The sequence below is a fragment of the Haliaeetus albicilla genome, chromosome 2 (genome assembly GCF_947461875.1).
Source record: "Haliaeetus albicilla chromosome 2, bHalAlb1.1, whole genome shotgun sequence".
Taxonomy (NCBI): Eukaryota; Metazoa; Chordata; class Aves; order Accipitriformes; family Accipitridae; genus Haliaeetus; species Haliaeetus albicilla.
In genome coordinates this window covers 982,386-1,008,232 of record NC_091484.1, presented here as the reverse complement: position 1 = coordinate 1,008,232, position 25,847 = coordinate 982,386, and the positions used below count along the sequence as shown (strand labels likewise).

Genomic DNA, 25,847 nt, shown 5'->3' with positions numbered 1-25,847 from the left:
GCGACCCACGGCAGCTTTTCCCTGCCTCTCCTCCAGAGCTCCAGGACAGAGACCCCGGCAGCATCCCCAGTACAGGACACGGCGATGTGACAAAGCCCGAGTGGGGCAGGAGTAAAGTCAGAGTGACATGCAGTGGCAGTTGAGGGGTGCAAGGTCAGGGTGGGCAGTGGAAAAGGGACCCCTGTGCAGGGACCGTGGTGGTCCCGGGGCTGCGGCTCAGCAGCTGCCCTCAGCACATCTCCCACAACCTTGAGCTGTCCAGGACATTCCCGGTGGCACCAAAACTCCCAGCCCCACACACCGCAGGAGGGCAGGGCCACGACACCAAAATCCACCGGGGCTACATTTTTCCCCGCTATCTCTCTGCGGTATCTCAGCTGCCCGGGTGATCACTGTAACGACTGACATCATCCTCCAGAGCAGCCCCTGCTGTCCCTGCACCGGTGGTAACACCATGGCTAAGCTGGGCAGACATCGTGGTGGACGTGGAGCCAGTCCCACTGGTGCTGGGGTTCGGGACAGCACAGGGGGTGAGGTGGGGGCTGCTTCCAGGTAGATATTGGGGTTGCACACAACAGAAAACTGTGCAGTGCCCATGGGGCACCCGTGTCAGTAACCCCTGCCCTGCCCTGCCACCCTGTCCAGCTCACACGGCTGGGGACGCACAGTGTGAGTAATGGGTGCAGCCGCGCGGGGCAGAGCCACCGGCCAGACCTCCACCGCAGCGGAAACAGTGACCAGGGCAGCCTGGCCCAGGGAGCACCCAGGAATGTGGCACCTCCCAGGGCAGGCACCCAGCAGGGGCGGGGATGGGGACAGAAACAGCGCTGTGCCACCGGGATGATGCTCCTGCCCAGACCAGGGTGCACGGCAGGAGAGGTGCTGGGGGAGCCGAGAGGCAGAGCGGGTTCCCCCGGCTGCAGCACATCCCGGCTGGCCCCACACGGAGCCTGCTGGCCTGTCGGGATCGATGCTCACCGGGGCTGACACAAGCTGGGCACCGTCCCTGCTGCCCACCCAGGGACAGGACAGGGACAAATCCTGCAGGGAGCGGAGACGCCCCGGCACAGCAGAGCCAGTGCGTCCCGCTGCTCCTCTTCTCGTGGCTCCGTGTGCTCCCAGGATGTGTCATCCCGCCTGTGTGTCACCTCCATCCCGCACACAGGGACACACCGACGGGAGAGGGTCCCCACACAGCCAGGGGCTGGCAAGCACATGGTGCCACCCAGCCAGCCTGGACTGCGGACGAGCACGCAGGGTTTAGATGCCACGTGCACATGCAGCGTGGGCTGTACACACACCAATGCACGCACATCCATACGGAGCGTGGACTGCACACGCACGCACACGCACACACACGTGTCCACACCTGGCCAGCTTGGATTGCACGTGCGCACACACACATATGCCTGTGCAGGCAGCCTGCCCAGCCAAGCGTGCCGGAGCCCTCCGGCCTCTCGCAGGGACAGGTGCTCCCGGAAGGCAGCCGGCAGGGAAAGCCCCAACAGCTCCGGTGCTTCCATCCTTGCAACACGCCGCACCAGCGGACCCGCCTGCAGCCCCATGCGGCGCTGGCACGGTGCAGCCCTGGGGACAAGCAGCAGCTCCCGGGACAGCCCCTGCCACCGGTGCAGCCTGTGGCACGCTTGCAGAACCCCCACTCGGCATGGTGTTGGGGGTGGCTTCAGGGCTCCCGGGAGAGCCAGGGCCTGAGCGATTGCCGTGGGGCTCCAGGCACGGGCAGAGCTGTGGGTGGGAAGCGCAGCCAGACCCCGGGAAGGGCTGTGTGCCTCCGAGTGACGGTGCTGGTGCAGATCCATGCGGGTGGCCACAGGGGCCCAGGTGGCTGGTCCCGCCAGCCCCATGGAAGGGAGCGGGAGGCAAGAGGCAGCTCCAGCACCGCATGACAGGGACCCGGCCACCTGCTCCGGCTCCAGCAAGGATGTGGGACCCCATGCTGCAGTCCCAGTGCCCAGTCAGAGCCCCCATGCAGTCTCCAGCTCCCTTCCCCCAGCACCGGGACCCCGCAACCCTGGCCAGTCCTGGTCCCCAGCTGCCACCCCAAGGCGAGGGGCTGGGTGGGCACCGGCTGGCCAGGAGGTGCGGGGCTGAGGGGCCAGTGGCAGCGCAGGGCTGTGGACCGTGTCTGGTCACAGGATGTCCCTTGGGAGCCAGCGATTGTTCCCAGAGGCAGAACAATGCCCGGAGAGCTGCCAGGGCACCACGGGCTGCTCCACAGCACCCAGCCCGGGAGCCACCTCCGCTGCCTTGGCAGGGCCAGCCACATGCCGGGGTCCCCTGGCCCCTTGCTGCTGCCTGTCCCGTACCTGTTGCCCACAGTAGGAAGCTGTGCTGGCTGCTCTTGTCTTGTGGCACAGCATTGCATGGCACGGCATGGCATTGCATGGCATGGCACAGCATTGCATGGCACGGCACGGCATTGCATGGCACAGCATTGCATGGCACAGCACGGCATTGCATGGCATGGCACGGCACAGCATTGCATGGCACGGCACAGCATTGCATGGCACAGCACGGCTCTCTCACGGCTGCAAAGAGCCCAGCACCAAGCTGCAACACCTTTGTGCCTCCCCGCATGGCTCACCCAGCACCAGCAGCCCATGGGAGGGAGGGGACCGGGGAGTTCACACTCAGACGGAGCGTGCCAGGCACTGGGGCACAGACCGGGTCACTGGGACCAACATCCAGCCCCATGAGGATTTAAACCCCTGCCTGTGCCCGGACAGGCAGCCCCCACGCTGTCCGCCCTGCGCCATGCGGCTGCTGTCGCTGCTCCTGCTCCTGGGGCTCTGCTGCCTCTTGGCCCGGCTGGTGTCCGCAGGTGAGCGCAGGGCGGGTGCGGGGTGGGCGCGGGGTGTGCACAGGGAGCCGGTGGGACGGTGCTGAGGGAGGATGCGCAGCCACATGCACAGGGACAAGCGCGACCATGGCTGGGGTGCAGCGTCCCACACAGCGGTGCCGTCTCCCCGCACATCCTTGCACACTGCAGAAGCGACCGGCAAACCCTCCCGACAACTCCCCTGGGAGGGGAGCCCAGGGTCTTGGGAGCCCTCGCTCCCAGGGCCCCACTGCGGGGCTGCCAATGCACCCCAGTGTGCTCCGAAGTGAGATCCTGGGACGTGGATGCTCCTGTCTCTCCCCAGGATTCACCTAGCCTGGACCCGGACTGAGGACCCAGCGTATGCAGCCACCCAGCACCAGACGGCCAGATGGCCATGGAGGGATCCATCAGCTGCTGGATAAGCACTCGTCCCCCAGTCTCACCTCCACCGCCTCACCCTCAGCTCCATGCTGAGCATCAGCATCTCTGTGTCCCTCCCACCCCCCGGTAAACCCAGTCTGTGATGAACACTGGCTGGCTCCTGTTATGTCAGTCTCCTGGCGAGCCTTCACTGGCCTCCATGGGACCTTCAGCCCCTGCGGGAGGGATGGGGTCCCGGGCAGGGGCTATGCCACCGCAGCCAGCGGGTCCCCAGGGACCTGCACATGAATCCTGCCCAAACTCCATGGGTCCATCCATACCTGCCGGGACCGGGCTCGTTCCTATTCCTGGAGACCCTCCTGGGAGCAGGTGCCCAGTGGGACCCCTTTGTGCCGCCAGAGAGGAGCTGGGCTTGCCCCAGAGCCATGGCAGCACAGCCAGCCCTGACCTCACCTTGGTATGGCTCCACAGCAGGAGTGTCGGGGCTGCCCTGAGTCCTCAGGGGTCAGCTGGGGGTGCCCCTCACGTCCTGCACAGTCAGTGGTCCCCCAGCTCCTGACCCTGCTGCCAGCACAGCATGGTGCGGCGCAGCAGGCACAGGCAAGGCTCCAAGGGGTGCATGAGCTCCCAGCACCTCGGCACACTGCCTGTGCAAAACCACCAGCTCCGGGACCTGTGGGTGTCCATGCCCACGTGGCTCCTGGCCAAGCCCTGCCACAGAGGCTGTTTTCGGAGGGTGCCAGGGGTGCTGGGCCATGGAGCAGCTCGCCCCAGGGAGCCCCAGGGGGCTGGGGGGACGCACCCTACAGGGAGGTTTCTCCTGGCCCAGAGATGCTCTGCTGGTCCTGGGTGGGCACCTGGTCGAGGCTGTCCCTGTGGCTCTCCCATGGGGGACATAGTAACGTCATTGTGCAAAGGGCCCTGCCGAGCCCACACCGGGCAGGAGTGGGCATGGGAGCTCCCACTGCCCAGGGCAGGGCTGGGGCAGGCGCAACAGCCTGGCCATGCCAGGCACTAACCAGGGACAGCTTGTGACACCAAGCCAGTGGCCCAATGTGGGGTTTATTAGGAAAGAGAAGGTCCTGCCCAAAACGCCGTTGGTGCCCGGGACCGGCCCTGGCAGAGTGAGGCAGAGGAGGAGGCCGGGGGTGGCCGCCCCTGCGCCTACCCACCGCAGGCTCTTCTCGCCCCACACGCTCCTTGCACGCCCTGCAGCATCGGTCACCAAGCGTCATCACCATCACCACCACCATCATCAATGTCATCATCATCATCACCATCATCATCATCTCCATAGTCGTCGTAGTCATCGTCGTCATCGTCATCATCATCACCATCATTGCCGTTGTCGTCATAATTGTCGTCGCCATCGTCGCTGTCATCGTCACCATCATCGTCACCATTGTCATCACCATCGCCATGCTCATTTTTATCATCATCATCTTCTTCATCATCATCATCATCATCATCATCACTGTCACCATCCTCCCCACTGTCACCCTGGTCAGACTCAGGCTTCTCTCCTGCCTCAGGCTTCCCCTCACTCTCCGGCTTCCCCCCAGTCTCTGGCTTCTCCCCCAGCACAGGTTTCTCCCCAGCCTCTGGCTTCCCCCCGGTGTCTGGCTTCCCACCAGTCTCCGGCTTCCCCCCAGCGTCTGGCTTCGCTCCAGTCTCCGGCTTCACTCCGGTCCCTGGCTTTGCTAAAACCGCTGGCTTTTCCCTAGTCTCATTCTTCCCCCCACATGCTGGTTTTTTCCCTGAACTGGGTTTCTTCTCAGTGTCCGGCTTCCCAGCCAGCGTGGGCTTGTTCCCCGCCGTGGGTTCCTCCCCGGTCACCGGCTTCTTCCCCGACGTGGGTGTTGCAGCAGCCACTGGCTCAGACCCAGGCAGGCGCTGGTCCTTACCCACCCGCTCTGCACCCGACTCCCACTTCCCACCCGGGACGACTCTGCCGAGCTGCGGACAAGGCACCGTGCTGGGCTCTTCCCCAGGCAAAGGGCTCTTCCCCGGCAGAGCGATTCCGGGCTGCCCTGGCTGCGGCCGTCTGGCAAGACCTGCTCCGGGGAGCCCTGGAAGGGAGCAGAAAGCAGCAGCGTCAGCCCCATTGTGCTAGTCCTGCACTGCCCTCCTACCTGAAGCTCCAGCCACAGCTCCCACCCATGGCTCCCACCCACGGCTCCCACCCACCAGCACCCTGCGTCACCACACAGGGCTCCTGAACTGCCAAAGCCCGCAGGGATCTGCCCTTTGATGGCTCAAGGTCTAAGACTTGGCACTTTGATGCCGAGCTGGGGCATCGAGGTTAGGACGCTCCCCGCGCTCGCAGCAGCCAGGTTTGCCGTGGTGCCACGCGGCCGCCTTTCCCCTGCGGCTTTTCCCCGTGGGTTTTCAGGGCTCTGCCTGCCTGCTGCTGCCTGCACAGCTGGGGCAACACAGCCCCCCGGGACCACTCCAGCGCCTCCCAGCACATGGCAGTGTCATGGTGGTGCCGGTGCCCAAGGGGCCCTCACCCCCGGCAGCAGCAGGGCTGCAGAGGAGCTGCCACGGGAGCCGCAGCATGCCCGCCCGCCCGGGCCCTTCTGGGTGTCCCTGGACCGGGGCCAGCACCCGCCCACGGCTCCACCTGCGCCGGGGAGCTCGGGAGAGTCGGCACCGTGCCACGCCGCAGCCCACCCCAACGCCCACGACGAGCCCCGCATCACCCGGGTTCATCCCCACCCCGCTCCCCACCACGGTTTGCCCGACCCTCGCAGGCAGCGGCACTGGCAGCTGCCAGCACCCCCAAAGCACCGGCCTCCCCGACGGCTGCTCCTGCGGCACCCCGAATGCCACCCGCCGGCAGACAGCCAGCGGGCTGATTGCGGGTGCAGAGCTGGAAGAGCTGGACCAGAACTTGGAGAGAAAAAGCAAGAAAATGTATGTATGTGTGTGCGTGTGTGTGATTGCAGCAACTTCTTACCAAAACAAATACAAATACAGCATGTGCTATTTAACCAGGGCATAAATATATTGTTAAGCTTATTTAGGAAGTCAGTCTACGCGCTCTCCTGTTAAGCAGCAGCAAACAATCCCACTCAGCAGCAGAGCGGTGCAGCACAAGGCTCCCCACGGGCAGTGCTTGCCCCTTGACATCGCTCTGAGACAAGGAATGGGACCAACACGTCAGCAATGGAGGCACCAGCACCGCCGGCTTGCTGGCAAAAGATGGGTTATATCGTAAGGCTTAAAACCAGCCTGTAAGCTGAGACCAAAAGAAACTCAGGTTCCTAGAGCAGAGCATTTGGAAAGTGATGACATTTCTGCCGACACGTTTTCATCAGTGTGCGATGGCCCCAGCGTCTTGTTACAGAGCAACAGCAAACCTGGCTCCCGCTGCACTGGAGCGGTTGCTGCCTCAGAGCTTGAGCTTTAGAATAAAACCGCCCGGCTAGCAACACTTGCAGGAGCATTTGGAAAGAAGGGGCTCCATAAAATCGCAAACACTGCTCTCAAAATCACTTCGTGGCTCATTTAAAAAAAATGCCATTTTCATTTCTTTGAAATTTGGCCATTTTTCCCAAGAAAAATATATGAGTAGGAAAAATACTCTTCTTTCAGAATTTCCCTTCTCCCAGAGCAGCACGTCCCCGGCAAGGCTGATGCTTTCAGAGGGCTCATGGGGGGGGATGCCCTGAACTTGCCACGAAGCAAAGCGCAGGGGCAGCTGCCAGCCCGGGCGAGGAACGTGCTGTGCCCTGGTCCGAGGCAGGCACCGGCGGGTGGGCAGCAGATCTCAGCCCGCTGGAGCTCGGCTCTAACAACCTGCACCTTCTCATTTTGGCTAGAGCTCCCCCGAGCAGGGCTGTGAGGGGTGGGGGTCCCCACTCGCCCTAGGGGGGTCCCAGCCCCGTGGCTGGAAGCTGTTCTGCCCATATGGGAGGGACCATCCCGCCCCCCCCAGGCAGCCCAGTCTGGGTCCAGTCCACAGCAGCCCAGGGCTCTGGCTGGGCTGCTGTTTCCACCAGTCCCTGCCCGGGTTACTGGTTCGACTGACAAACCTCCTCCCGAGCATCCCTACACCTGCATGCTGGTACCACCGCTGTCTCTGTCCCCGGCAGGAGTTTTGCCAAACTCGAAGATTATAAAATTTAAGCAAGGGCTAAACCTCACAAGGGTTACAACTCTTCACAGAAAGCTTTCATAAATACAAGGATTAAGACAGACATTTAAACACACATCACTGAACATCATCATCAACACTGATCTAGTTGAAGATGTCCCTGCTCATTGCACGGGGGTTGGACTAGATGGCCTCTAAAGGTCCCTTCCAGCCCACACCATTCTATGACTCTATGAAAATATGGAAAATATTCTTAAAATCTAGAGAGGCCGGGTGTTTCCAGCATGCCCATACTTGCCTGCGGTGGGTGCTGCCTGCAGCTCTGCCCACAGGGCGAGGAGCCCCAGCAGGAAGATGCCTCTCGCCGTCATGCTGCCGGAGCCAGTGGCCAGGGCTGAGCTGGGCAGCAATTTAAAGTTCCTCCCAGGCAGCCCGGGTCTGGGAATGGGAGGAAGCAGCTCACAGGTGACTTGTAGGAACCTCCCACGTTTTACTGTAATTCTGTTTTCTAAAGAGCCACTCCAGCTGCCTTTCTCCACCCACAGCCAAGGCAGGAGCAGGATCCAGAGTAGGCTGCATGCCACGGGGAGGACAGCACGGGGACCGGGAGGAAGGAAGGGGAAACCTTGGCTGCACGGAGGCAGATTCTTCACCGCCGCTCTTGACAGGAATCCCCACCGCCTTGCTGAGGGCTGTGACCGACCCCTCCACCACTGCTGCCCAGTAGTGCCCAGGGACAAACCATCCTCCCTGAGCCCCAGCGCGCAGGACGCTGCCAGTGCCTGCCCGCGATGCTGGGTGGGAGAAGGCAGGGCTGCCCACACGTGCTCCCATTCGGCTCTGTTCCTGCCGGTCGCTTTGGCAGGTCCCCACCCCAGGGTCCGGGATCCTTCAGATGGCGCTGGTCCTGCCACCAGCGCTGCCTCTGCCGGGGCATCTCCCACTTCCCGAGAGCGTTCTGGGAGGTGTGTGAAGGACGGGGCCTCCAGCGTCGCTGCTTTATTTAATGGGATTTGCAAAGACAGTCCAAGATAGATGCAGGGAAGGAAAGTGCCAGCCCAGAGGCAGCCCCATCCAGAATGGCACCTTCTGCCACCATCCCGGGGGAGCACAGCACTCGCTACCATCACTTTGGTGAACTGCTGCATTTAAAAACCAGCAGGAATAAACATCTCCTGGCAGACAGACCACTCCTCGTACTGCAGCACCACCGGTTTCTTTTCTTCACGTCACTGCTGTTAAAACTGTGAGGGAGAGTACAGTGTGAAGGGCTTACATGCAAAACCTGGTGCAGTTTTAAAGATGAGAGCTCTCGACCAAGACAGGGCATCTCCTGGCAGAGAGCAGCAGCCGTGCTACTACTCAGCAAGATGTTTGGGGAACTGTGAGCGAGCTGTGAGTGAGCTTTATTAACAGGAGCAGCCACCTGCACTGCCCCAATGCTGGGCTGTGCCTGCAGGCAGGAGCCCATCCCTGCCCCGCAGTCCCAGCCGAAATGGGCGTAGAGGATGAGCACCCACCCAGGCAGCAGCGCTGGGGAGCTCCCTCCTTCCATATGCAAACACCCTTCACTCCCAAGGCTGCTGTTTCGCATATGAGACTCTATTTGCAGATCTTTGCAGGGCCAATATTTAAGGCTTCATTTGAACGTCTGTCTCTAAATCCAGTATTTCGTTTGCTTGTTCGATTCACAAGCAGTCTGCTCCAGCTCTTTCAATGTTAGTAATGTAAATCGCCAGGTTTTGGCATCCAAATGAGCGATCTCAAAGTCTCCTCAGCAAATTAACGCTGTCTCTCGGCCCCACGGGGTCCTTCTCCTTTGTGGCCTCCCCGAATCCCTTGTTACTGTGGGACAGCCCTGCGTGGAGCTGGGCACGCACAGACAGCAGGCAGAACTCAGTGCGATCCTTCATCCAGCCCAACCAGAGACTCCATCAAGGCGCCCTCAGAGCAGCTTTCTGGGAACTCTTGAGCACAAATTGCAGAGTTTAGTGTCCACGCATGACTGCCCAATTAATTTACACATGAGCATTCAATAATTGTATGCATGAGCACCAAATGAGTTCACGCAGGAGCACACATGCACAAATGCCAAATTAATTCCCACAGGAGCACCCAAACAGCACAGCACGGGGACCCGGGGGAACACACAGTGTCCGTAGGCAGCATCAGCACCCAGCTGGCCCACGCATGAGCACCCCATCAGCCCAAGGGCTGTTTTGGGCACAAATTGCCTGGTTTAGGAACACTGCCTGTGTGGGAGGAGGCCATGGATGTCCCTGAGCTGCAGCCGGTGGGCGCATCTGTTATCTCTAATCAGTGAGTAGAAGTTTGTGTTAACAGGCAATAGATTAAATTAATTAAAAATTCCCTTGAGTTGAGACTATTTTGCCCACGGCTGAGACTCTCCAGCCTAAGGAAAAGGCTGAGCAGCCCCTTACCCAGTCGAGTGCTCACAGTCCCTGGAGAACCACACGCAGAGGAACCATTTCCCCCAGCAGCTGGGGACTGGAGCTCAGGCTGCTCCCCCCACTGCAAATCCAGCAGAAGGGTCTGCTCTGATGAAATGGTGCTCCAATGAAATGGAGCTCTCTGGGGGGAAAAGTCTTGGGATTTCAAGGACGAGCGCTCACCCAAGGCAAGAAGAGCATGGGAATCTGCCTTCAAACTCCAGGTCCAAACTGCAGGCCTTCACCAGAGACCCACAGGAAGAGTAAATGAAAAATTAAATGCACTGCCACATGTACTTCCCTTTTCGCTGCTTCTGATTTCAGGGTAAAGACTTACTTAATAAGTTTGAGATAACAGATTAAGTAGTACCTTCAATTATGTGAGTGCTAACCCATTTAAATTAAGTTATTCTCAAGTCACACAGGAGTGCTAGTCAGAATCTGATTTTGCAATTTTTTCCTTCCCTATTTAACTATTTCTTCCTGAATTATACACAAACCAAAGTGCAATCAATATTATAGGAGAACTTAAGGACTAGTTTGGCCAGGACACACCAGCACCAGGCAAGAATGGGTTGGGCTTGCTGGATCAAAAGACAAAGTTTAAATCTGCAGCTGTGGGGTGAGTGAAATTAATTGGTTTGAGTTCGACATTATTTCTACAATTCTAAGCAAGTGTGTGCCACTTGGCACGAACACCGAAAAGGCAAAGTTCCTGCCCAAAGAGCTTTCCATCAAAGTCACATCGAAGCGATGAAGGGGCAGTGCAAGGGACACAACTCAGGAGCAGGAAGCTGCATGGCTCCATGCTGCCAAACCTGTGTAGGAAGAGGGCTTATTGCAAGAAATATGCTTTAAGTACAGGTTTAGTCTTCTCTTCATGGCCGTGACTCAATTTGGATGCAATTTCTACGCAAACCACCCATGTCTGTTGAAGATCCAGTGTTCCACACCTCACAGCTCCACGGCTTAACCCTGACGGCCCTGTGCTTATCGCGTGTTGCCGTCGCTGTTAATCACCGCCAAGCAAGACACCCCACGGAGCAACCTGTGCCATCCTGCTGGTGTCGGCAGCGTCGACTCCCTTCCACGCACCCAGCAAACCATCTGGAACAACTTGCAGGACTGCAGGGCTCCTTCCAACCCTGGGACTCCCACGGAGGAGAGCTTTGCCCCTGCCCCTGTCCCTGCCTGTCCCTGCCTCTGCCTCTGCCCCCATGTCCTCCTCCTCTTGGGAACAACACCATCGTTTTGGCACGTTTCCGTTTTAGCAGACCATAATCTTGGTTAACATTTAGGGAACTAATGAAGAAGAATGTCTGACAAGCACATTTCTCTACTGAAATAAACGCCTTGGAATGATGAACCCTGCAGGTCCTGTTCCAGCTCCACGACTTGGATCCTGCAGAGCAGGATCATACCTGCACCCATTGCACATGGCAGCATAGGTCCAGGGAGAGCAGGATGTGCACCAGAGCCCTCCGGCTCACTCTGAGTAGCAATTAGCTATTGTTGTGTGCCCACCAGGAACGTTATTTGGGTCTCTGAATGCTTTTCAGTCATGTTTCCCCTCTCCTCAACAGCCATTTCCTGACTCTCATTGATTACCTGCAGCGCAGCACCAGTCGCATGAAACATCAGAGGGTGAATAGAGAAAAGCAAACCAAAAAATCATGTCTCCTGCTGTGGCAGGATGTGGCAGGCGTGTGCAGCCCCTCACCTGCATCTTGCAGATACTGGTGCCACAGTCATTTGCAAAAGAAGCAGCCAGAAGAAAGAGCAAATGCCCACGGTGACGAGCAGCACTGCTCCTGCACCCGGATACTCCCACGGATGGCTGGGCTGTGGCTGGGGCAGGTCATCACTAAACTGATGCAAAGCTCGCAGCGTCTACATAAATCTGGCTTCCACGGGGAGGCAGGAGCTCACCTCAGACCCCCCCCACATGCCCAGCCGGCTCTGCAGACACAGAATATCCTGACATGGATCAATGGGAAAGGAGCTCTCGGCATTCAAAGCGCTTGGTTTCTCTCACTCTTCTGTTCTCCTTCCTACCCACCTCAACCCACTGAAACAAGACTCCTCGGCGATGTCCTGCCCGCTGTCTTTCTGTGAAGGCTGGTATAATTTTACAGCATTTGATGCTAAGAAGTAATGTTATACAGGTAAAGTTTACAGGCTACGATCCCGTTCCTCCTTCCTGACCCCATGCTGCTCATCCTCTTACGCCACAGCCCTGCGGTGACCTGCAAAGGCAGACCCAACACCATCATGAAGATCCAGCGGGATAACAAAGCTTTGCGGGCAAGAGTCTTGCTGCCAAATCAGGACATGGGATTGGGTTCAACAGGCTTTCCGCTGCCACCAAAAGCCTGCCCGCCCCACAGGCCTGCCCACACTGATGACACTGAGGGACAGATGGGACTTGTCCAAAGTCTCTCTGTGAATCAAAAAGAACTCAGGTAACCTCAGCAGTGAAACGGTTGTCTGTCTCTGGCAGACATTCGCAGGCTGGCATGTTTTGTCATGTGCACCTACCGCAGAGATCCATGGAAAACTACCATTAAAAAATGGGGACTGGACGAGATCCAAACAAGTCATCTCATCAGTTACATTTAGATGATCCCTGACAGACATTGTTCACATGCTCTCAAAAAGACATCCCCATCCCTGCAAAGATGGGGACTCCTTTATTGAGAATTTGTTCCAGGATTTAAGTCTTCTTGTAACTGGAAAGTTTTTCGAAAGATCTGATCCAAGTCTCACTTGATTCAAACCAACACAAGGACTTCTCGTCCGCTCACAGTGGCTACAGAGGGCAGCTGATCACTGTCCTTTCTGCAGCACATGTACAGAGCTGAGCCCTCTCTCCATCGAGCTCTTGCAGGTTAAACAAAACCATCCTTTTCACCTTTCCCCAGGAGTTTCTACAGCCATAGTTATTTTTCCTCTCCTCTGGACAACATCCAATTTTTGTTGCTAATAATTTGAGGCAGCCAAAATAAGCACATAAAAAGCCCAGTGCTGATGATCATGAAGTTATGGCAATATTAGTGATGACTCGATCGGCCCCACATCCGCCGGTCAGGTTTGTGTAACAGCCTAATCTCATCCTGGGCTGATGCAGCCCCGGCCAAAGCAGCAGGAAGGAGACAACAAGGGCAGGACCCTCTTCCAGCATGTGAGCCCGTGAGTCACCCAGCCTCTCCTCCCACAGCCAGCTCCGGTCTCCCACGGGTGCCGAGCATGGTTACTGCTGGGCCAACAGCTACGGCAGAAGAATCACACTGGTCACACAGGGGGGACACAGCCACAGCAACAAATGCTGAGACACGAACAGACCATCCCCTGGAGGCACCACCACTGTGCCCACACTGCAGACGCTGAGCTGGAGCATCTGGCAAAGCTGGCAGGGAAGGAGAAGCTGCTTTCCTGCTTGGCAGCATGGTGAAGCGCTTGCCCCCTCGCACACAGGGTGCGTGAGGACAGTGAACTGGAAATGACTGCTCAAGTTCTGTGCCATCCTCCACACGGGCCGCTCGCGACACGGGCCACTGAACGGTCTCAGCATCACATGCTTTGAGAAATCCCGTTCGTTTTTGTCTTACAATCAGCTTGGAAGTAACAAGGAAAAACACTACCAGCAAAACAGCAAGTGATTTTTAACGTTAGACTGTTATCCAGCTGACCCCACAGAAAAACTTCTTGTTGACTGTGACAGATGTCAACAAGATGATGTAGAAAATGACGGACACGTTGCTTTGACTATTCTGCACACGTTAGACAAGATGAGGAAACGCTCCAGCGTTTCCTCATATAAACAATGAGACTCCAGAAAGATGAGAGACTTGAGGAAACAGGCAGTTGCTACGATCAGAACAGCAATGAGTTTATTCTCCTATTTTAGACGTAGAAAATAACACAAGGAATGCACAGATCGTGGAGGGACAAACATTCACATTTCTGCAGCTGCAATTACTTGGGTCTCATGGGCAGGTTCAATGTGAGACCAGTTTCAGCTGAGATGGGTCCTGTTCCTGGGTGGAACAGCATGACTTTTTAAGGCTTTGGGATTTATGATTATTTTAGAGTCGACTGTCCATTGCTCTGCATTCCTCCATGAAGCTGCACTTCTTTAGAACTAAGGATTTCTTCACTGCTGTGTGTTCTCACGCACCCTCGCACCCGCACGAGCGGCTCCACGCACGCCAAGGGGTGAGGTTTAAAATAACCCACGAGGGAAAAACAATGCTGGAGGCACGGAGGGAAGCCATCGTGGGTGCGTTAAATTCAGAGCGGCGACGCCAGCCTGCCTCGCCCGCTCGGGCTGTTTGCGTTCGTCTCGCTGCTCTGCCCCACCGCGGCGGGGCCCCGGCGGGAGGCTGCACCCCGGGCCCCGGCCGCGTCCCTGCAGGCCAGGCCGCAGCTGAACCGGCAGGACAGAGGCCGCTCGCCCCGCGGCCGCCTCCTCGGAACCCGCCCCAGCCCCAGACACACACCGCGTGTCCCCCCGGGGCTCCCCCCCGTCCTCCTCCCGCCCCGCTCGCCGCACCGGGCCGCACCGAGCCCGCCGGCGCCGTTGCCATGGTGCCCTCGTCACTTCCGGGGCGCGGCCGGGGCGTCGCGGACCGATGACGTGATAGGCCCCACGCTTCCGGTGGCGCGGGCGGGGAGTGGGGCCGGGGCCGGGGCCGGGGCCGCCGCCATGGGCGCCGCCCGCGATGCGGAGCAGCAGCCGGGGCCACCGGGCGAGGAGGGCCTGGGCGGCGCCGAGGAACAGCTGGTCAGCACGGTGAGGCGGGGCGCCGGGGCCGGGACCGGGGCCGGGCGGGCGGCAGGCGGGCCGCGGCTGACGCGTGTGTCCCGCAGAGCCCCTGGAACATCATGATCAAGCACCGGCAGGTGCAGCGGCGCGGCCGGCGCTCCCAGATGACCACCAGGTACCGACCGGGCCGGCGGGGAGCTGGGCCGGGGCGGGAAGGGGAGTGGGCCGGGCAGGGGCGGCGATGGGGGAGTCCGGGCCGGCCAGACCCTGGGGAGAAGGTCGAACAGAGGGACTGGGCTGGACCAGACCGGCTGGACTGGGCACCAGACCGGAGGGGACGATCTGGGTTAGCCCAGAGCGGGGCAGGGGATGTCCCGCGCACCCCCCGCCTGACTCCTCCGCCTTCAGCTTCACGGATCCAGCCGTGTCCATGGACCTGCTGCGAGCTGTCCTGCAGCCCAGCATCAACGAGGAAATCCGGGGTGTCTTCAACAAGTACATGAAGGTGAGAGCTGCGGGGACAGGTCCCGACGCCCCCTCCCATCACGGGCTGCGTATGGAGAGCTCAGCTCCCAGGCACCGCGCGAGGCTGTCGTGTCTCTCTCGTGGCCACCAGTGTGTGGGCGCAGCATGGGAGCTGGGCCCCTGTGCCTGCCCCGACACTGCCTGGCTGCTCAGGCTCTAACCCTCTCTTGCCGCCTCCTCTCCAGTTTTTCCAGAAGGCAGCGATCAACGTGCGCGATAATGTTGGGGAGGAGGTGGACCCAGAGCAGCTCATCCAGGAGACCTGCCGGAGCTGCCTGGAGCAGGTGGGTGCTAGCAAGGGGCTCTGCTCCTTCAACAGAGTCTGACACCTGGCCGAGCAGAGCAGCCTGGCTAGGACATGTCCTTCTTAATGGCTTTGCCATTAGCCAAGGCAGGGAGACATCTGCAGCCCTTGCGTGGTTGCTGTGCTTGGCTTCATTCTCACTGGGAAGAGGGGAGCAGTCAGGGCCGGGCAGCTTGTGCCACTGCTTTCCACTGCTGCTGTCGGTACGTGTCACATGGCTGGAGCCTCCACAGAGATCGGCCCCTGTCGGAGAGTCCTGGGGGAGTAAGGCAGTGTTTTTTTCTTTTACATCTTGCTTTTGTGCCAGTTGCCCAGACTTTATCATGCTCAGATTGTGCTTTTGCATCTCACCATCTGTGAAAGTGCTGCATGGCAGCACTCTGAAAGCAGAGCTGTTACAGGGCTTTCAGGTAGATACACGGACGTGGGGGTTGCTGGCAGGTCCCTCTCTGGACCCTTCTTTCTCTTCCTGCAGGCCAAACTGCTGTTCTCTGATGGCAAAAAGGTTGTTCCCAGGTTGCCCCACGAGCAGGCAGTACCAAAGGTAAAAGTTGTTATTGTTCCCAGAGGCTTGAATGACTTGTAAGAGCTGGGAGAAGGAGGAGAAGGGTTGGAATTGCTTTGTTCTCTGCCTCTTCTTGTCCGTTCAGTGCAGTGCACTAGCAAGGAGGCAGAGCTGGGGGTTGTTAGGCTAGGAGGGAGCAGTACCTGCAGGGCAAGGAAAATCCCAGGCACAGTTGCTGCTTGTTGCAGTTCAGTGCTTCTCACTGAGACGGGGTGGGGTTGGCGTTTCACTGCACGCTTGTTCTGCTCTCTGCTTCGAGCACAGCGCAGGAAAGAGCAGCCGGCTGGATGCGTGGGGCCCTGCCCGCCTGGTGGGGAGAAGAGCCCTGCTCATCCCACTGCCATTCCTCTTCCAGCGTGCCCGACAGGTGGATGAGGAGCTTAATCGTCGAGGGAGCCCTGTTCCCAAAAAGGTAGGAGGGTTTTCCACACAAGGGATTTTATGTTTCAGGAAGCCTGCTACTCATTCCTGGCCATTCCCACAGTATGAGCATGTGCAGGTCCACGGCAGCTTTTGGGATGCCTTGGAGGTGCTCGCTCTCATGCCAGCCAGCTTTTCTCCTTGTGACAAAAATGGCAGCTTCCCTGGGAAGGGGAAGGTAACCAAGAGGGTTCTCTCAGCCTGCACAGCTGAGTCACTGAAGGATTTCTTCCTTGCAGAGAAAGGGGCGGCCTCCAGGACAGAGCCTGTCGAACGATCGTGGGGTCTCAGGCATGGCTGCGTGAGTATGGGTCCTGCGCTACAGCCCTTATTTTGGGAGGGTGGGGGTGGAAATGAGGCTGCCCAAATGAGGGGTACAGAAACCCCACGGTCTCCTTCCCCTCCTGCAGAAAGGAGAGGTGCAGGGGAGCGCCAGAGGACAGGCAGGAGGGGTTTAGGTTGAGGTGTTCCCCCAGGAGGCAAAGACCTTCAAGGAAGCGGTTTTAAACAGACCTAAAGGGGTGAAAAGGTCTCGGTGGACCATTCAGAGTGAGCAGTGTGAGACACGGGTGTCGGTGGGATCTTGGCAGCCGGGGAGAGGAGAACGTGCGGCAAAGATGAGGGTCTGGAGCTGGGCACCGTAGGGGAATGGAGGGTGTGAACGAAGGCAGGTCTGGAAGGCTGGGGCTCAGTCCCTGCTGCTGGTGCCACGGTGGTGACTGCGCTGGTCCCGCAGGGACTCATTCTTACAGCATTTTCCTTCCCCTCAGGTGGAAGCTCAAAGTCTCTGAGCCCGTGAGAAGGGATGGACCAAAGGTATTGGCTGGCCGACACTGCTGGGCTCACCCTCTCCTCCCCTTTGCTTCTGCCAGCAGAGCCCTACTGCTGCAGGAGCAGAGGACAGCGCCGGGAGCTGTGCTCTGCCCCGACGGGCTCCTGCAGCGCAGGAGAGAAGCAAGAAGAGGAGCGAAGTGCCTGGAGGCCTTTGCTTGTCTCCCCCAGGCACCGTAGCCTGTAGCTCTGCGGTGTGGTGCCGCTGTTAGGAGACCTGGGGGAGAGCAGTGGTAGCCAGGAGGATCCCACAAGTGTTTCCCATGAGGGAAACTGCTTAGATCAGCTCAGAGGGAATGTAACTTCCCTCCTCTGCAGAAGTCCGGAGGTCTGTGGCCAGCTCCCTCCCTCCCAGGCCGGGGGCGGTTCCAAGGTTCCCCGTCAGAGAGCTGAGGCTCGTGGAGCATGGGCCGGCAGCAGCTTCATTTCTAATGTTGCCCCTTTTCCAATTGCTCTGTAGTGGGATCCATCCCGACTGACTGAAACCACAACCTTTGTGCTGGGATCTCGAGCAAACAAGTAAGGAATGGCCCTGTTGATGGAGGGTGGTGTCTCCAAGGCAGGAGCCCGTAAGACTCCTCCCGTCACTTCGCTTCTCTGCCTCAAAAGCAGCAGGAAGGGCTTGGGGAGGAGAGGAGGTGTCCCCGTACCACTGTGGCTGCCCTCCACACCGGTGTAATACCCCTTCGTGTTCCTCTTTCAGAGCTCTCGGGATGGGAGGAACAAGAGGGCGACTCTACATCAAGCATCCCCACCTCTTTAAGGTCAGATGCCGCTGCAGGATGCTTCCTCCTTCGGGGTTTGCTCAGAAATAGTTTCTGATGGGAATCGGGAGCGTGTGCTTTGGCTGGCTTGTTTTCTTCCTCCCCCACGCCCTTGTTTGTTACCTTGGAGCACATACACACGCGGTCCGGCTAGCACACTGGAACATAAGTTAACGGCTTAGCGCAGCCTCCAAGGTGGTGGGTTTGCCCGGAGCCAGGGCTCGAGGTCGGAGAAAGAGCAGGCAGAGCTGAGCCCTCCGCGCCGGCAGCCCCCGGCGAGCAGCACCGCCCGGGGAGGGGGCAATGCGCCAGAGCGGGGCGCAGCGTCCCAGCAGGAGGGTGGTCAGAGCGGAAGGTCTGTTGCCTGTGTTCAGCTAGGTCCTTGCTGCTTTATTGCAGTACGCAGCCGACCCGCAAGATAAGCACTGGCTGGCAGAGCAGCAGCACATGAGGGCCACTGGGGGAAAGATGGTGAGTACGCCCGGGCTCGCGGCTCCCGCAGCCAGCGGGAACCGCGCAGAGACCCACCGCAGGGCTAGGATGGGCGGAGGAGCGGCGAGCCAGGCCGCGGGCGGCACGCTGCGGGAAAGGCGGCTTCAGCAGGAGGCTAGGCAGGGCGCGCGGAGGCAGAGGCGCTGCCGGGGCGCGGCGGAGCTCTGTCCGCTGCCCCTCGGGATTTGGGCAAGGGCGAGTAGCCGCGGGCCAGGAGACGCAGCCGGCTCTGGGCTGGCTGGGGACGGGGGACGCAGCGTTGCCCTCGCCGCCGCCGGAGTGTGTGCGCGGCCGCCCTGAGGTGTCCCCCCCCTGCCTTGTGCCGCAGGCCTACCTCCTCATCGAAGAGGACATTCGGGATCTGGCTGCCAGTGATGATTACAGGTGAGGACTGAAGCATGGGTGCCGAGCCTGGGGCTGCTGCCCTGGGGGACTTCCACCATGCCCACCCTCGCTGCTGCACTGCAGGGGGGCCCCATGCTGGAGGGGCCCTGCTCAGTGCCAGCTGGGGGGCTTGGTGCAGAGGGCTAGGTGCTGGTTGGGAGTTGGTACCGGGGGTTCATGGTTGGGTGCTGGGGTTCACTGCTGGCTGGGGGTCTGTGGTGGGTGCAGGGGTCCGTGGTGGGCGCAGGGGGTTGGGCTTTGGTGCTGGCTGGGGGTCCGTGGTGGGCACAGGGCTCGCTTTGGTGCTGGCTGGGGGTCTGTGGTGGGCGCAGGGCTCTGTGGTGGGTGCCAGGGGTTGGGGTTTGGTGCTGGTTGGGGATCTGTGGTGGGTGCTGGGGGTTGGGGTTCGGTGCTGGCTGGGGGTCCATGGTGGGCGCAGGGGGTTGGGCTTTGGTGCTGGCTGGGGGTCCGTGGTGGGTGCAGGGCTCTGTGGTGGGTGCTGGGGGTTGGGGTTCAGTGCTGGCTGGGGATCCGTGGTGGATGCGGGTGTTCACGGTGGGTGCAGGGGTCTCTGTCTCACCCCTCCTCTCCCCAGGGACTCCGTCGACCTGCGGCTGGAGGAGCTGAAGCCGTTCGTCCCGCCGGCGTGGATGACGGAGAAGATGCAGAAGCACATGGAGACGCTTCGCCGCGGGGGGGACGCGCCGCCCCCCGAGGGCCCCCCTGAGTCCTGAGGACCCCCCCCCAGGCCCCCAATAAAGCCGCTTCGCACTCGTCTCCGCCGCCTCCTGGGGACGGGGGGGGGGGGGGGGGGTGTCTGGCCCTTTAAGGGCCCGCCGGGACCCGCGGCTCCGCCTCACGGGGTCAACGGCCAATCGCCACCATTCCGCGGCGCCGCCCGGCGGCCAATCGGCGGCCGACCGGCAGTTACCGTGGCAGCCGCATCTCCGGCGAGCGGCGATTGGCCGGCTCGAACGGAGCTGCGAGCTGATTGGCGGAGGGGGCGCACGTTGGAAACATTCAAACGGGGCGCGGGCACGGGGCGGGACCGGACGGGACGGGGCCGCCGGAGCGGAGAGTGTCCTGCACCGCAGCGGGATCGGGCCTGGGCCGCACCGCCGGAGAGAGACCCCAGCACCGCCGTTCCGGACCGGAGAGCCCAGACCGCCGCTCGGCACCGGGAGGACCGCGGCGGGGGCCGGGTCCTGCGCCGCGGGCGGGCGAGAGGGAGGGAGCGGAGCCCCGTGCGGCGCCGCCCGGGAGCGGGAGCCGCGGCCAGCGCCCGTGAACCGCCGGGCAGCGGCTGCCGGAGGCGGGTGCGTCGCGCAGCGCCCCCGGGAGCCGCCATGGCCTCGCAAAACGCCGACCCCGCCGCCGTGCCCAGCGTAGCCGCCCGCAAAGCGGCCGAGGCGGGGGCCACGCCGGCCCGCGGCTCGGTGGGGAAGAGGTGAGATGGGGCCGGGAATGGGGCCGGGGGCTGCCCCGCCGAACCGGACCGGTAATGTGTGCTTCCCCCGCAGGCTGCAGCAGGAGCTGATGGCGCTCATGGTGAGTGGGGTCCCGGGGGGGGGTCGGGGTCTCGGGGCCCGCCGGTGGGGGGGTTGTCCCAGGCCGCCCTGACGCACTGCCCCTGCAGATGTCCGGTGACAAAGGCATCTCCGCTTTCCCCGAGTCCGACAACCTCTTCAAGTGGATCGGGACCATTGACGGTGCCGCCGGCACGGTGAGCGACAGGGACACCGGCTGGGGGGGGGGCGGTGGGGGCTCCCTGGCCCTGCTCTCCCTTACTGAGGGCGATTTCAGTCCCATCCTGTCCCCCTTGCCCCCAGCTGGGGCTCCCCCTGCATCTCAGGGGCTGGGGCTGCCCCCCCCCTCCAGGCTGTGGCCCCCGGCCCTGACTTTGCTCCCCCCCCCCCCAGGCCTACGAGGAGCTGCGGTACAAGCTGTCGCTGGAGTTCCCCAGCGGGTACCCCTACACCGCGCCCACGGTGCGGTTCCTGACACCCTGCTACCACCCCAACGTCGACACCCAGGGCAACATCTGCCTCGACATCCTCAAGGACAAGTGGTCGGCCCTCTACGATGTCCGCACCATCCTGCTCTCCATCCAGAGCCTGCTGGCAGGTGGGGCCCACAGCCCTGCTGCAGGGGGGTCCTGGGGGGAAGAGGGGGGGGGTGCTGGGGCTGCCCCTGCAGCGCTGGGCAGCAGGGCTCAGGGGTCCAGGGCACCCCACCTCCTGACCTAGTCCCTGTCCCCAGAGCCGAACATCGAGAGTCCCCTGAATACGCATGCCGCCGAGCTCTGGAAGAACCAAGTCGGTGAGTGGCCCCCCTTCACCCCCCACCCCCGGGGTGGGCAGCAGTGCAGGCCCCTGACCCCGCTGCATCCTGCTGCCTGCCTGGCTCTGTGGCTGCCCCGTGATCCTCAGCCCTATGCCCTCCCTCTCTCCTCAGCCTACAAGAAATACGTGCGGGAGACATACGCCAAGCAGGCCAAGAGCCAGGAAACCTGACCCACGCTGCCACCTCTCCCTGTTGTGCTTGGGTCCCTGCCCGCTCCCTGTCTGGCTGCTCCCCCCGGCTTTCTGTATCATAGGCTGTTTTTAAATTAATTTTGCAGTATGATCCACGGTTAATGTATAAATAAATGCATGTTTATAACTTCTTCTGGGGGTTTCACTGCAGCCCGGTGCCCCATGAGTGCCCGGAGGCACCTTCTCTGGGTCAGCCTGGCCCCAGGGTCCAGCCAGTGCTTCTCCGAGCGTGGGCAGGAAGGGAGGGATGCTGACGCCCATGGGGTAACAGGGGCTTTATTAATACTTGGGGTGCCTGGAGCTCATCCTTCTTCCCTCCACAGGGTGGGAGCAGCCCCCAGCATCGCCTGCCCGGCAGGGTAATACAGCGCTCTGTTCCCTGCTTTGTGATGCCTGAGCGGGCATGGGGGGTGCCAGCCCTGCCACCTTCTCTCCTGCCCCCCAGTCAGAGGACCCTGCAGCAGTGCCCAGTGTGAGACCCCTCCCGAGCTGCCCCAGCTGCAGGGGCTGCAGTGCCACCCATCCCTGCCGGCTGCGTGGCCTCCACCGTCCACGGCGGGATGTTGGCTCTGCTCTCCATCTCCACCAGCGTGGCTCTCACCTGCTCGATCTCTTCCTCCAGGCGTGGGGTTGCCGGGGGCTGCGCAGGACCCCCCCCTCGCCGGCTTCCCTTGCGGCTGGGCAGCCCCCGGCTCCCCAGCCCAGTGCACAGCGGGGTTGTGCCCCCCCCCTGCACGGAGAAGAGCTGGCAGAGGTGGTGGGCTCGGCGCAGATCCTGCAGGAAGAGCTCCAGGGCCGAGAGGAAGAGCACCCACAGCCTCTCCAGCTCCCGCCGCTCCTCGGGGCTTGCCGACGCCTGCTGCAGCCCTGCCAGCAGCGTGCGTTGCAGCCCTGTGGGACGAGGGGCACTGAGCTGGGGCAGCCCCAGAACCCTTCCACCAGCCCTGCTGTGGGTGCAGGGGGGGGCACCACGGCCACCATCTGGTGCAGCAGCCCCCTCCTTACCGGTGCTGAGGTTGCGGGCCTCTGCGCTCCTCCTGCGCCGCTCCTCTCGCAGCCGGGGGCTGTCGGCACTGCCCCCAAGCTGCAGCACCAGCAGCCGGTGCCCGGCCATGGCCTTGCAGAGGGCAGCCTGGGCTGCCGCGCACGTCCCTGCTGCCCCCGGCATGCGGCACGCATCCCCTCTCCCTGGTGCCATCGTGTCCTGTGAGGATGGGGCAGGGTCAGGCCCCTCCGCGGTGTCCCCTGGCTCTCCGGGGGGTCAGCTCCCCTGTGCTGCTGCACCGTGGGGATGTGACAGTCTGAGACGTGTCTGCATGTCCCTCCAGCTGCAAGGTGGTGGTCTTGCTGTCTCCACGTAGGCCAGGCGCTCCCTGGCCCTTACCCACCCCAGCCTGGGGAACGTCCCCCCTTGTTCCCCTTGTGCGCTCCTCCCCAGCTGGAGAGGCTGCACGGAGCCGCTGCAGGTCCCCAGGGAGCAGTGATGCATGGTGGGCTGGCACATGCTGTCCAAGTACACAGGCTCCAGCATCGCCTTGACCCTGCAGGGAGGGGGGTGCTGCTGCTGCCCCCCCCACCTTCTAGCCAGGTCCTCTGTGCCTTCTGGGTGGGACATGGGGGTCCTGAGTGGGTAGGAAGTGGTGGCTCCCTAGATCCCCTGTGGTCCTGTAGCAGGCAGGAGCAGATGCTCAGGACTCCCAGAGCTTTGCTGCCCACTGGGACCTGCCGGGGCCGTGCTCCCTCACCCACTGGCATGTGAACTGGCTGCTCCGCATGGAAAGTCTGAGCTCAGTGCTGGCGCCCACCCAGCAGCCCGTGGGAACCATGGTCCCACACTGCCCCTGCACCCCACTGGCACAGCGGAGTGAGCCCAACCAGCACGAGGCACCCAACCAGCACGAGGCACCCATCCAGACATGTCCACCCTGGGGAGCGGTGCAGGGGGCATGGTGCTGTGGCCCCCTCCCCAGACAAACCCGATGAATTTCCACACCAGCAGCTCAAGCCTTTCCCCTTTTATTGAGGCTCAAACTGAAACTGCATGCGACAGACTGGAGGAAAAGCTCGGCCACCAGCAGCGGGGCAAAACGGGAGTCCTGGCGCAGGGCAGGGTCCCAGCCAGTGTGGGCGGCCGGGGGCCAGGTGCTGCGGAGCTGCTGCTCCTGGGATGGTGGTGGAGCAAAGCTGGGTGCAGCGGCCGGCCCGAGGAATGTCTGGTCCCTTACTGCACACCCTCCATCATCTTCAGGAACTCTGCAAGAGAGCGGCACCCTCAGCCCACGGCCCTGCCCGGGACACACAGCACAAGGGCTTGGCCAGGGCCGTTGCTCACCATCGAAGTCGATGCGGCCATCGTTGTTCTTGTCTGAGTCCTTCATCAGATCCTCTATGTCCTCGTCAGTGACGTGCTCTCCGGTGGCCCTCAGGATCTCACCCAGTTCCTCGATGTCAATGAACCCATCCGCGTTCCTGCAGGAGGGTGAGGGCAGGATGTGGCCCCGCTCACCCCTGTGGGCAGGATGGGCAGGCATCGCCCCCCCACTCACCGGTCGAAGACGCGGAAGCAGTTGGCCAACTCCTCCTCAGACTTGCCCTTGGCGTCCTCCTTCATCTGGCGCACCATCATCACCAGGAACTCCTCGAAGTCGATGGTGCCGCTGCCTGCAGGGAGGAAGCCGAGTGCGGGTCAGGCTGCCCATCTGGCGCCCACCTCCCGCCACCCACCGCCGAGGGCTGCTCACCGTCCTCGTCCACCTCCTCTATGATGGCGTCCAGCTCCTCCTTGGTGGGGTTCTGCCCCAACATCCTCATCACCGTCCCCAGCTCCTTGGTGCTGATGTCCCCGCCGCCATCCGCATCAAACATGTCGAAGGCGGCCTTGAACTCTGTGGGGAAGGGGGGGGTCAGGGCTGGGCAGCGTGCGGGATGGGGCCCACAGCAGCGGGACAGAGCCTGATCCTGCATCTTGGCAGGGTCTGGCCCCTCTCCCCACTGCCCCCGCGCTCACCCGCGATCATCTCCTCGCTGAGGAAGGCGCGGGCTTCCGCCTGCTGGTCTGTCTGCAAGGCAAAGGAGCGGGGTCACAGCAGCCGCGGGCATCGTGCCTGGGAGCCCCTCGCACAGTGCCACCCCAGGGGTGCGGGGAGAGCCCCTGCCCAGCTGGAGGACGCTGCCGTGCCGGGGCAAGCCGCGGCCCCCGGCAATCTCCGCAGCTCCGGTGCCACCCGGGCGCCTGCGAGGGCAGTGGGCTGCAGGCAGCCGCCTGCCCTGGGGCCCACTGCCAGCTGGGGGGGCTCCGTGGTGCAGGGGCCACAGTCCCCTTGTGCAGCCTTGGCATCCCAGGCACGCAGCACTATTTTTGGGATCTCCTCGATTCCCCTTATAGGGATCAGCGGGGCCACAGCCACCGGCACCTGTCGGCCCCGATCGAGTTTCTCCTGGAGGCGCGGGCCGGCCGCGGAGCCGGCAGCGATGCCGTGTCGCATGACCCAGCGCTCGGCTTTCAGCTGCCCCCTGCCACCGCCGCCTCTGTGCAGCCCTGAGTTCCAGCCAGGGCTCAGCCAGTGTCTCCGGGCACCCGTGCCCCTCGGGCAGCCATGCGGTTCTCCCGCGGGGCCCTGCACCGCCGCAACACCTCCCTGCCCTCGCCCACTCCGGTCAGCCCAGCCCTGGGGACCGTCTCCCTGCCGACATCTGTGGAGGCACCTCGGCAGCCCAGGTCCCCTGGGCGCATGCGGTGCCCGATGCCTCCTGCCCTACCAGGTCTCGCCCCGGCATGCAGCACATGGCATGCAGCACGCGGCACGCGGCAGCATGAGGGCTCTTACCATTGAAGGCATTTCTGCTGCTTCCCTCCCCCAGGGAGTCACCACCTCCTGCAGCAGAAGACCCCAGAAGCTCGCTGGTGCCCCTGGCACCCCAATTTGTAGGGTCCCTGCCGTGCAGCGTGCCGCCAGCTGCTGGCCCCCCCCGGCCCCGGCAGCCTATCAGCTCCCCGGCGGCAATCCGGCCCCGCTCATTGGCAATGGGTGCATTTTACCTAATTTAGCCAAAGCGCTATTGGCCAAGAGCTGTGGATTAAACGTGGGTCTGAAGCTGGGATAGAAATTCAAGCCCTCCGGGGAGGGACACCAGAGCCTTGGCAGGAGGGCAGCTCTGCCCCCCCCCCCCCCCCCCCGCAGCAACCCCCCCCAAGGCGGTTCAGCAAGGAGAGGGTTAAAAATAGCCCCGGAGCCGCCAGCATCACCCAGACAAGGGGGCCACGGCTTCCCCCTGCCCGAGCTGTCTGCCTCAGCATAGCAGGCACGGACCATTGCCCACTCCGCTGCCAAACCCACAGCCCTGCCTGGGACAGGTTCCCAGCATTTGGCCGGGCCCCCCCTGCGGCGTCCCCTCCCTCACTCCCGCAAGACCCCAGGGGCTCTGGCCTCACCCCGCCACCTCCAGCCCCCTCCCTTCACCCCCATTTTCTGCTCAGGTGGGCCGGGGCAG

At 61.8% G+C, this 25,847-nt stretch overlaps 5 protein-coding genes across 7 annotated transcripts; 2 read left to right on the top strand and 3 right to left on the bottom strand.

Moving 5' to 3' along the window:
* Nucleotides 1-4,266: 4,266 nt before the first annotated feature.
* On the bottom strand, nt 4,267-8,542 carry LOC138688735 (uncharacterized). The gene is made up of 2 exons (XM_069801137.1): nt 7,621-8,542; nt 4,267-5,292 (listed from the first exon to the last, which is right to left on the bottom strand). The coding sequence occupies exons 1-2, from the start codon at nt 8,468-8,470 to the stop codon at nt 4,445-4,447; spliced, it is 1,698 nt and encodes a 565-aa protein (XP_069657238.1). The 5' UTR covers nt 8,471-8,542; the 3' UTR covers nt 4,267-4,444.
* Nucleotides 8,543-14,410: 5,868 nt separating this feature from the next.
* On the top strand, nt 14,411-19,597 carry DNTTIP1 (deoxynucleotidyltransferase terminal interacting protein 1). Of its 3 annotated transcripts, none has more exons than XM_069801086.1 (13): nt 14,411-14,564; nt 14,642-14,712; nt 14,946-15,042; nt 15,248-15,346; nt 15,842-15,910; nt 16,287-16,343; nt 16,591-16,652; nt 17,122-17,167; nt 17,643-17,701; nt 17,886-17,946; nt 18,346-18,417; nt 18,767-18,822; nt 19,418-19,597. In XM_069801086.1, the coding sequence occupies exons 1-13, from the start codon at nt 14,478-14,480 to the stop codon at nt 19,554-19,556; spliced, it is 975 nt and encodes a 324-aa protein (XP_069657187.1). In that variant the 5' UTR covers nt 14,411-14,477; the 3' UTR covers nt 19,557-19,597. The 3 variants fall into 3 exon arrangements, with proteins under 3 accessions (XP_069657187.1, XP_069657200.1, XP_069657191.1); XM_069801090.1 differs by having other exon boundaries at nt 14,432-14,555; XM_069801099.1 differs by lacking the exon at nt 18,346-18,417.
* Nucleotides 19,598-19,628: 31 nt separating this feature from the next.
* On the top strand, nt 19,629-21,487 carry UBE2C (ubiquitin conjugating enzyme E2 C). Its single transcript, XM_069801124.1, has 6 exons — nt 19,629-20,269; nt 20,343-20,370; nt 20,459-20,545; nt 20,742-20,946; nt 21,082-21,141; nt 21,277-21,487. The coding sequence occupies exons 1-6, from the start codon at nt 20,169-20,171 to the stop codon at nt 21,333-21,335; spliced, it is 540 nt and encodes a 179-aa protein (XP_069657225.1). The 5' UTR covers nt 19,629-20,168; the 3' UTR covers nt 21,336-21,487.
* Nucleotides 21,478-23,131, bottom strand: LOC138688726 (regulator of G-protein signaling 9-binding protein-like). Its single transcript, XM_069801110.1, has 2 exons — nt 22,362-23,131; nt 21,478-22,247 (listed from the first exon to the last, which is right to left on the bottom strand). The coding sequence occupies exons 1-2, from the start codon at nt 22,552-22,554 to the stop codon at nt 21,802-21,804; spliced, it is 639 nt and encodes a 212-aa protein (XP_069657211.1). The 5' UTR covers nt 22,555-23,131; the 3' UTR covers nt 21,478-21,801.
* A 225-nt stretch (nt 23,132-23,356) lies between these two features.
* TNNC2 (troponin C2, fast skeletal type) lies at nt 23,357-25,345 on the bottom strand. The gene is made up of 6 exons (XM_069801063.1): nt 25,184-25,345; nt 24,364-24,415; nt 24,098-24,241; nt 23,903-24,017; nt 23,689-23,825; nt 23,357-23,609 (listed from the first exon to the last, which is right to left on the bottom strand). Exons 1-6 carry the CDS (start codon nt 25,193-25,195, stop codon nt 23,578-23,580), a joined length of 492 nt encoding a protein of 163 aa, XP_069657164.1. The 5' UTR covers nt 25,196-25,345; the 3' UTR covers nt 23,357-23,577.
* Between the last annotated feature and the right edge of the window lie 502 nt (nt 25,346-25,847).